General features: G+C 35.3%; 1 protein-coding gene across 1 annotated transcript; it reads right to left on the reverse strand.

Annotated features, from left to right (window-relative positions):
• Positions 1 to 6585: 6585 nt before the first annotated feature.
• On the reverse strand, positions 6586 to 8585 carry LOC107863445 (probable methyltransferase PMT6; the record flags this gene model as incomplete). Its single annotated transcript, XM_047409338.1, is given in 3 exon segments — positions 6586 to 7459; positions 7846 to 8135; positions 8373 to 8585. Coding segments are annotated over 2 exon segments (433 nt in total), but the record flags the coding sequence as incomplete, so codon positions are not given.
• Positions 8586 to 11246: the final 2661 nt, after the last annotated feature.

Here is an 11246-nt window from a genome sequence, read left to right on the forward strand (position 1 = left end):
GGTTATTGGTATGGGTTTGGACGGTTGGACTCATTTAGAGATCTATCCCAGAGTTGATTACTCAATAACGTTATCTTGTTATACGTTCAAAATTCATCCGACTCAGGATATGCGTAGATTGGTTGGGTTGCCTTACGGGGGTGGTATCTAGTCCGAGTTGGACTTATGATGCCCAATACGACAAGGACCTAGGTTCGGGTCGGGTCACGACCCAAAAATGAGGGTCATGATGGTATTTGTCGTAGCGTACCTTACTAAGTAAGTCTATCACCCAAATATTTAAAAAAAGAGAAAAAGACAGAAATATCCCAGGGTAAGGCTTCTAGAACGAAGCCGAACCATATAAGTAATCATAACAATGCAGAAAGAACTTATCCACCATACCAACATGCTCAAAACTAGGTGTCAATGGTGTAAGAACTACCGATATAATTCAGGAGTCAAATACATCAGAACAATAACCACAAGGGAATAATATTTGTCTCCAAAGACTAATAAAGATATAACTACTATAGAAAGATAGAGGTGAACTCCGAACGCATAAATACGTAACCGCTACCTTGAAAGCTCCAACAATCGTTCGAGTCAAGCAAGCTAAGGCACACTCGAGCTAGGACCTTCACCGAAAGGGCACAGTAGGCATGAGTATGGTTCACTTGTACTCTGTAGGTATCATAGGTTGACCAAGAAAAATAGTAAATAAAGCATACCAAATATACACTAAGGGCACGTTATCTGCAATCAGAAAATGTCCCATAATGATATCCCACACTGCTTGTACTAACAATTACATACACACCAAGATAGAACATGAGTATGCATTATATCACATATAAGTAGAACAAGGGGGAACATGCATATTCAAGATCATCAAATACAAGTAAAATAAGATAAGACAATTACATAGATGGAAAGTCAATACGACAATATAACATAATATAAACACAATAAAGTAAGTGCAATGCATATAATGATGGTGATGATGCACGAGGTCGTCGCACAACCTCCGGGATCGTTACACAATCCACGTATACACCTATGTAGCTATAGCTTCCTGACATAGGACCCATGGAGGGTTCTTCAACCCGTATACAATCCATAAATCTCATATCTCCTTTTCAACACATCCCTCGGAAAGAGTTTTATAAGGTGTTATAATATCTCTTCCCTGGCACATCCCTCGCAGAGGGCTTTTAAAAAGGTGTTCCCAATATTACTCAAGTGGAACCAATATTTCATGAATGAGTATGATATGAGGACGTAATACTCACAACCAATCACAATGAATATTTCCACAACCAACCACATGATATATATCCATAACCAACCACAATGATATATTTTCACAACCATGTGAGCCAATATCCACTCATTATTTTCATTCATCCATGAATTTCCACACGTCTCATATGTCAATAAAGTATGAATATAATCACAATACACCAATGGTACCACATTAAGCATTTTAACAACACAAACAATTATTCACACATATTCAAGGCTATCAATATCACATAGGACCCCATATGGTCACACATATCATAGAATATCTCAATTTTGATGATTACATCACATATAGGCCCCCACATAGGAACAACACATTGATAGCCATTTTTCATGATTGATTCCCACCCTTAATATGCATTTTGTACCATCATTTACTACCCAACCCAATCTGAAAGAGTTAAATCATAACGTACTTCAAAAGCCAAAATCGGTCTGCTACACTTCAAACCCACGACCATACTTTTCACGAACAATCTCGAACTCCACTAAAAACATAAAATATGAAATCTATGAATCAAAACAAAATCAACGACACTCACATTGACTACTTTTGGTTTGGGGTCAAAACGAACCCCCGAAATGGGTTTTCAAAAAAGAAGAGAAAAATTGGAACTTTACTGCAAAAATATATTTTCCATATTTTTAGGAACCTACGACTGAAAACCCCAGTTAAATTAAGCCAAAATGAGGTTCAAATTGAAGAAAAATCATTTTTGAGCTTTACTGGGTAAAATCTTTGAAATTAGAGTTAAAATCAAGAGAGTTAAAATCAAGAATCACGTTTGTTTTAAAGGTTGAATTGATGAAAAACTAGTAATTATAAAATAAAAATATTATTCAAGTGAAAAAGAGTGAAATTGGGGTCTAAAATCAAGCCCTAAAATTTTTGGAGTTTTGAGAAATTTATCAAGAAATTACTAAGAAAAAGGTGAATTCTTACCTTAAATTCATAATAAAATAAAGAGATCGATGTTAATCTAGCTTTCCAAACTCTCACAACCTTCACTTTCAAGATTCCATTCTATTTTAGAATTTAACTCTCAAGAAGCAAGATGAAAAATGAGCAAAATGAACCCAAAAACTATTTTAATAGTGCAGAAAATTTGCACTAATAAGGAAAAAAGTTGTTGTTTTTAGACTTTTAAGTCTAACCCGGACTTCGATGGAATACCCAAAATTTATTTGGAGATCGATATATGCAAACGAACTATGTAATCACACTAAATTCGATGTTCCGAATGCGTTGGCGAAGTCAGATTTTCAAAAAAACATTATTTTCAAAAAGTTGACCCCCAAAATTGTAATTTTCCAAATCGAGGGTTGAAATGAGATTTAAAAGCCGTAAAATCACACCAAACATCTTACCACCCTAAAATCGATATTTCGAATTTGATGGCAAAGTCATATTTTCCATTCGAGGTCGTTTTGATCAAATGTGGATCCCACACTTATATTTCCAATTTTCCAACTTTTCGACCAATAGGTCGAAATGAGTTCAGGTGCACCGGGACCCAAACTAAAGGTCTACCTAGCCTAAAATTGATATTTCAGAGCTGTTAGAGCAGTCCGTTTGACTATCCATCACACGGATCAAAAGATATCCTCGTAAATATAAAATAAGGCTCTCGAAGACATCAAAAACTACAATATCATATAAATGGTACCAAAAACTATGTTAATCACCCCCACAACCCATAAATACCATAATGCAATTATGGGGGAGATGGGGGGATAAAACAATCAAATAATACATATTTCACATATTTTATCAAAAAGCTGATTATTACAGGTCGTGTCAATGTTGTAGTTGCCTCATGTTGTGCTCAACTACTGCGGATCAAGCACCAACTTGAAGACTTTGACATTCTTTCAGATTAAGTGCCTTTTTTCTGTGACAACAAAAGTGCTGTAAATATGTCAAAGAATCCAGTTTAGCATAAAAAAATAAAACACATTGATGTCAAATACCACTTTCTGAGAGATGATATTGAAAAGGGGATAATCAAAATGGTGTTCTACACTACTGAAGATCAAATTGCTGACATCTTTGTCAAGGAACTTAGTATAGATCCATTTGAAAGAAACAAGACAAGGCTGGGGATAATGAGACCAAGTGCATGTTGATTTTCCTCTCCTCTAACTATGGCTATGACTTAGTAAAAAGGTATCCAAGTTGGGTGATTTTACCTATATCTCAGTCTCATATCTTTGTAGTTATACACCCATGGCAGGGAGGAAGAACTAGAAAAAAAGATAAAAATAGCACAATAGTTATGTACTCAGACCATCATGTAGGGACCAGGTTCCAATCAGGTCGGTGTCACATTTTATTCCTGAATAGTGGCCATGATCATATCTCCCAGTAGAAGTATCATTCCAATTATCACACTCATAAATATGAGTGCCAAATATAGGGGTATGCATCTATATTTTGTATGTATATATATATTAAATAAATGTGTTTGTACCCTGGTATAAACCTTTGTGCATCTTCTACTCACAAACCCTAGTGCCTAGTGTTTTTCTCTGTCTAAATGGCACTACTTCTTCTTCTCATCATAGACCTCTTTCTAAATAGTGTTTGATACCTCCCCCTGATATCTGCATGAGTTCTCTTTGTGCTACTTTCTCTTTACCATATCTAATCTTACCTGTTCATGTAAGTGTAGACTAAATAGCCATGAGTTAGCATGGGTGTATCTCTCTACTTGATTTATTGATTAACCTATTTTATGATGCCAAAATGGGAAAGTTGAGATGTAGCTGCAACACAATGTGTATGCTATACATGTGTTTGAGGGTTAAGACATGTTGGGCATACTAGGGAAGGTGGATGGTGAATGGAAGAAGGAGTCCTTAAACTCAGGGAAAACTCTATAGTGCTCACAGATAGGGAAAGTAAGGTGATGAATGCTTAGGGGTATCATAGGCAAGGGGAACTGGTGGAGTAACAGGCTGGAGGGCATGTGTTGCTGAGTTCTGTTATGTATGTTGTGTGTTGTATAGATGTTTGAGGTTGTTGAATGCTTGCATGGGTTTATCATCATCAAAAAAAGGAGAAATTGTTAAGTCCTTAGTTTTGCTGTTTGACAAACGGTACGTTGGGGACTTGTTTCCTAAAAATTGAGTGATAACAAAGCTGCTACTACTCAGGGAACAGGTTGGGCTTACCTGTCACAATCACAGTCAACCCCACAGCTGGGCACAAGTACAAAAGTTAGTAAAAAACTGTTGTCACCTTTTTTGTCTCAACCAATGACATTGCTCCTAGGTTTTCTTGTGCCATAATATATATTGCTGATCTTCTCCAACAAGAAAATGAAACTTCCATATACTTATAACATATATCTTTCTTGAAATTCTCATATTAAAGACTCACTTTGCAACAGGGAACTGATAGCTCATCAAGTTGTATTTTCATTTCTTGTGGTATTTGAGTCTTTGTATTGTGGTCCTAAACGTTGCCTACTTATGCTTGTATGATTATTAGTAAGTGTTGTGGTGTAAACCTCTTTTCTCTATAATCATCTAGCGTTAGGTAATTCTCAAGGTAGAGTTAGATTCGGTTTTCAGTTAGAATTAGTTGGAGTGTGGGTGCAGTAGAGTTGTTGTGCATTTTTCCTTGTAATAGAGTTATTACTAGGAGAGAAAAAGGATTAAAAGTTTTATCACAAAGTCTGGAATCTATATTCAATAAGTTGCTTGGATATAGTAGAGCTTAGAAATCCTGGAGACAGTTCGTGATTTTTCTTCCTTGAGCAAGGAGTTTCCACGTAAAATTGTTGTGCCTATTGTTTACACTTTTCTTGTACTTAATTATTTACTCCTAATTCTTGCTATTTGCGTCTGTCTGAGAACAGGTCCCAAGTTGAGTAGTAACCCACTGTAGTTCTTCAATATACATTGTTCTAGGTGGGTACTTTGGTGTTGGTCACGTAGTTTCTTATTCCGCATCTAGTAAATTATTTCATTGTTGATAATCTTCATTGACTCGTGACTTAGTAATAATGTATGAAAGTCCATTTACAGATTTACTTTTAAGTTTGAGGATTCATTATTAAGGAAACTTTGCATCACTTTTTTTAACGAGTCTGTTACACAATTTGATTAATAGAGATGGAGGATATATAAGTATACATTCAAACAAAAGTGATGGGAAACTGCTTTAGTGGTAAAAAAAGTCATGTATCTTTTGTTATTTTCAATACAATAAACATTTTAGTAAGCCACAAGAAAGATGGTATCAGAATGCCTTGTGACTTTTATTATGCTTATATCCTCTTTCAGTAAATTATTGTAGTCTTTTCTCTTTTATATCATTTACATATTATCTTTGAGATAAGTTTTCCACTTCATGTTGACTAAATTGAATAAAGAATGAATACCAAAAGTTCTTATTTCATTTTCCGATCCAAAGGTAAGATTCTTGTATATATGTTTTCCCTTGTGTGTTTTGCTTCTCTTCCATATACACCCATTCTCCAATTTTTCTGGTATTGCTTAGGTAATTTATTAATGGATTACAACTGTTGTTGCTTCATGTAATCAACTTATTAGCGTATTGCATTCAAATCAAGTATGTGATGATTTATAAGTTTACATCTAATATATTTATTTTATTGTATAGTCTAGTCATGCAGATTGGATGAAAGTGCACTTCACCCGTGGCTACACTACAAGAAAAACAATCTCTGGGGAAGGGAATTCCGGTCCCTAAAAGTCTAATTCTGGTCACAAATGATCTTTTAGGATGAGAAAATATTGGTCGCGGCTAGTCCTTATAGCCTCCTTCGGTAAGGTCTATTGCGACGAGGTACTCTAGCTGGTCGTTAAATGTCATTAGAGACGGTAACATATCTGGTCTCAAAAACACTTTTAGAGCTTGTATATCTCGACTCTAATAGATGATTTTAATCTTTAAAAAGTAGTTATTTTCTGGTCGCTAAATATTTTTGTGGTGAGTAACTACCTTGTCCTAAATTAATTTCATCCTTAACCTTTAGAGACAAGCAACTAGCTCGTCCCTGATTAACCTATAGAGACGAGCAACTAACTCATCCTAGATAGCTACTAAAATTATAAAATTTATATATCTTATTGCTAAATGTAAAATTGCTACTAAAATGTTGAAGGATGATAAATGTAATTTTAATATTTGCTAAATAGACAAAACTAAATCAATTAACTTCCGTAGCTAGCATATGATATCAATAGTTTCAATATTTATTAAACAAAAAAAACTTAACCAATTAACAACCCAAGCTAGAATTTGATGTCAAGTTTACATAACGTTCTTACCAAAATAATAATGAGCTTGTGCATTCTCTGAACTTGCAAGCTCAACTCTGCTTGTTTAGACAAATGAGACGAACTGGAGTTCAAATTCATTAAAGAAACTAGTTAGACATTGAGCTCATTCAGTCATTTGTGAGTTTTGTTCAAGCTCCACTTGCTTTAGTAAATTTTCTGACTAAAAACAACACTCACATTGTAGATAGAAATAATCAATTTCCTATTATATAACTTGAACTTGGGTAAGAAAAAATAATGACCATCACCTAAACACCACGAGCAAGAAACTACAAGACACATGCATAACACTATAACTACAGGTACATCTACAAACAAAGCACTCCTCCCAAATACTAAGAACTCATGCCCTATTTGCAAAGGAGAATAAGGAGGAGGTGATATTGAGGGAAATTATAGATATAATACTCATGAAAACTAATGATCTTTTAAAGGAAATTGTTCACAACCAAGGAGAGAAAATGCAGAAAGCAGCCGAAGGAGAGAAAAAAGGGAGCGAGGGTTTAACCCGAACTAATTGACAGAAGTAACTTTTTTGGGAATTTTTTTGTGCCAAGAGACACGTGCTAGATAGAAGTTTAAGGAATGTCAGGAGGGTTTGCGCGCGCACTACACATATAAAAACCAAGAAGGTTGCAAGTAATCAGAACTATAGAATTATTAATGCTCATTCTCTAAGGATCATATCCAAAACAAATGAAATCCAGACACATACGTTGGAGTAAGAAGCAGGTCTGAACTTCTTGATTCCACCGTTTGGTTGAACATCTTCAATACTGTAGCCGAGGGGTGCTTCGTAGAGTGAAGATTTACTACTAGTCTTCTTTCCACCTTTAGGATCCATTAGATCATTCACCTTGATCTATCAATAAAACAACTAAAGCTTCAAAATAAGGGCAAAAAAACAGTCACAATGGTAAGGTGCAAACAATAGCAGAAGTTCACCAGGACTCTAAAATGACACAGAAAGGTTCAGATAACCTAAACTGAAACAGAGTCTCTTATTACATAATGAGTGTAAAGAATGCAGAATGGCATATGTGTAAGTAGGGAGGATATCCAAGGCCTTGTAGATTCTCTCACAGCATTATGTTCATTGAATTTTGCAAATTTATGCACTATTAACGTACATGATGTTGAAAGCCAAATAATTAGATACAATTTCCTTATATAATGTAAAGCAATTACATCTAGGTCAATTACATTTATGTATATAAGGTTCGCATGTTCAATGAAAGAAATACTCACCATTATCATGCCAATCAACTCAACATCTTGAACAATGGACCATGTAAAAAGAGTTACTTGGATATGGTAGCTATTTCGTCGCTATAGCGGATATCATAACACCAATTCCTCGTTCCAAAGCAAACTGAATTTGATTTTCATGACCATCTTTAGGAGCAAAAGACAGTGTTTCTATATTAAGTGGAAGAAGATAAGCAGAGAAACTACCAACCCCACAACCAACATCAAACACTTGATATACCCCTGCTGCACGTAGGTCACCTGGCTCGTTAGTAGTCATATTTCCTAACCTGCAAAGAATAAATGAATCAAGTACATCAGCTGCGTAAAAGAATGGTATCATTAAGGATTGATTCTAACCATTCTTAGTAGGTTAATGAGTCATCTAGTACAGCATAAATTGCCTTCATTAAGTTTCTTTACGGAAGCCTTCGTCCTTTCAAATCGATTTTCATTTTGCATGGAATTATCAAAAAGCTACAACTCCAATAATGACAGGGACAGTAGAAGTGAAAAAAAACACCTACCTCTCAATATATTCAGTAGCTTCATACTTAAAATGAGTTCCACCACCCGAAAGCCACCAAAGTTGATCCTTCTCATGCACCCAATTTTGTCCTCCTTTAACCTCCGCAAGATGTGTATGGTTTATATTTCTTCGCCATACATAATCCCTGCTAGTTGGCCACCTTATTAGTATCTTATAATCAACTGGAGGTGGAACCAAATAAAACAAGCGCCTAGCAAGTGAAGGGCATGCCTCTCTAACCCTTCTTTCCCTGAAAGATCTAATTTTGGCATCAACTCTTTAACATAAGAAATGTCATAACAGGGGATATACTTATTAAATTTTAGAGGACATACATTTATCCCAGTTTCAGGGATTGTGAGGTACCATCCGATAAGAAAGAGCTATCTTGTTTGTGAACTTCAGGATACCTGCATGCATATTATTTTTTATCAAGTCAAGTGTAATTTTATCGATAATTGGAATCTCATTACAGCAAAAAGTAGAGAATATACAGTAAGATATCATTCTCTACAAAAGACAAAACAATCTTCTATACAAATAGGAACCTCATGTTCTCTATTTGCATGCATATTACTATTAAAATATATGGACCAGAAATTCCTATAACAGGTAGCCAGTAAATGCAGCCAACGAAAAGAGAGTCAACTATGAGAGCTCAAAGTTCAACCAAGTAGGGACTGCTCTCTACAGCAGAGGGAAACTGACTCCGAGGGTGAGAGTGAAAAGTCAGAAGACAAATGCACATGGACACACGTAAATCGCCTAACAGACTGCATCTCAGTTTCTTGAGGGAACTCCTAAGTACTAAGGTCAACAAGGAGGATAAGTAGTGATGGTTGAAAATAAAGATGATTGTTGAAGGATGTGCAGGACTAAGATTTAATAGTCACAAAGTCAAGATCAAGTTTACTACACGGCATACAGAAGTTGTTGGATGAATTAAATGTGATATATTTCCCTAAATTTACTACAGGGCAACTGCCAAATCAGGATGCTTGAAACTGATATACCTAAAATTGCTCTTAGGACACACCAAGGAGTCAAAGACATTGTGAGTTCATGTTGACGCTCTTTGGCCAAAAGTTTCCCTCTCACCTTTCAAGGCCTAATGAACCAGGTATTTGAAGCTTAAGAGGGTTTAATTGAGGGGTTCTGATGATATCCTAATCTACAACCCTAGGTGGGATCGCTGCGATATATTACCGACATATATTATTTACAAGAATTTAGACATTGTCTAACTACTGAAAAGCACTAGTCAAAGTTGCAAATGTCTACCAAATCAATTTGACAAACTAGAAGCCAGGGACCTATACCCCATTGCACTGCCCAGTGAACTATATGCTTGTGGAAGGATCAAAGTCTCCGCTTTAACTAAGTAACTATGTTTTTATTTCTAACAAACCCCACCAAGAGTAATAAGAACAAAGCCCATGACGATATGCCTCGAGAAAAAAGAAGTTTGCGCATGCATAACATAAAGAACAGATTCAAGCACGAGGGCTAGCATCTCTGACATACAATGAAAAGATAGAATCATCTAAAACCCAAGAAAAGAAAAACAGATACAAGCAAAATGCACTGCCCTTACACTAAAACCTTCTGAGACAATCCAAATTACCCAGATAAGCCACATCCCAAATTAACAACATTAAGCAACAATGAATTAAGAATAATTTTGGAAGAAAAATAGCAAATAAATGGAATAGAAAGCATACCTTAGAGAGAGATGAATAGAGAATAGGGAAAATAGCAAGCACCCAAGGAAGAATCAGCAATACCTGCAAACGAATTTAGCAAAAGTTGCTCCCTCAATCGCTGTTGTGTGCGTATGTATTGACCGATATTGCTAGGGATAAAATTGCGACCAAGGTGTTTTAAGGAAATTAAAATTACGCGCAGAGATTTTTTTTGTGTTTTAATCTAATAGAAAATTAATTCGTTAGATTAAACCGCGTATATGTATTTAGTGAAATAAAAAAATATTATTTAAATTTTACTATTATATTTTGGCGGTATTTTCTCCCGCTCAAGTCTCTGAATTACAACTTGAGATCGGTCCTTCACAATAAAATATAATATTAAGGACTAACATATAATCTCATTCTAATACATATACTTTTAGAGACGAGATTATTAATCCATCCCTAAATGTTGGTCATAAATAAAGCAATTTCTTGTAGTGATAGAGGATCACCAAGCAAATACTTAGTGTGTTTGGTACGAAGGAAAACATTTTCTCCAAATTTCTGATGATTGGCTTAAACATTTTGAAAAATATTTTTTAAATTAACTTATTTTTCTCAAATATAAAGAAAATAATTTTTCTTCAAAAAGTAAGAAAAATATTTTTTAAAATATTCTTTCAACCTCATTCTCAAATTAAAATGTTCATACAACTCTCAAAATCATTCACCCCTACCCCGACATCCAATCCTCTATCATCCCCATCCCCACCCCCACCCCCACCACTCTCAATCCAAAAGACATATTTAGTTTCTTTTAAATATTTTAATATTTTTTTTTACCTCATCCCCTATCTCTGCCCCTACCCTCCACCTACCAACCTCCCTCCAAAGAAAATATTTAGCTTCTTTTAAGAAAAAATCAAACTATTTTCTCACACCACCGCCTACCCAACCCCCACCCCTACCAACCCCTTCCTTTCCCCAAAAAAGTAATTTTTTTAAATTTAAATTTTTTTCTTACCCCACCTCAACCCCTACTAGTCGTCACGCCCACCCCGAAAATCCCCCTCCTCCATCTGCTCTACCCTAAAAATATTATTATTTTAATTTTTTCAATAGAAAAAATTTAGAAAAAAATTCTTACCTCACCTCTACCACCTAGTGTAACCCCCTTCCCCTGC

This window comes from Capsicum annuum, chromosome 3 (genome assembly GCF_002878395.1).
Source record: "Capsicum annuum cultivar UCD-10X-F1 chromosome 3, UCD10Xv1.1, whole genome shotgun sequence".
In the NCBI taxonomy this organism is placed as follows: Eukaryota; Viridiplantae; Streptophyta; class Magnoliopsida; order Solanales; family Solanaceae; genus Capsicum; species Capsicum annuum.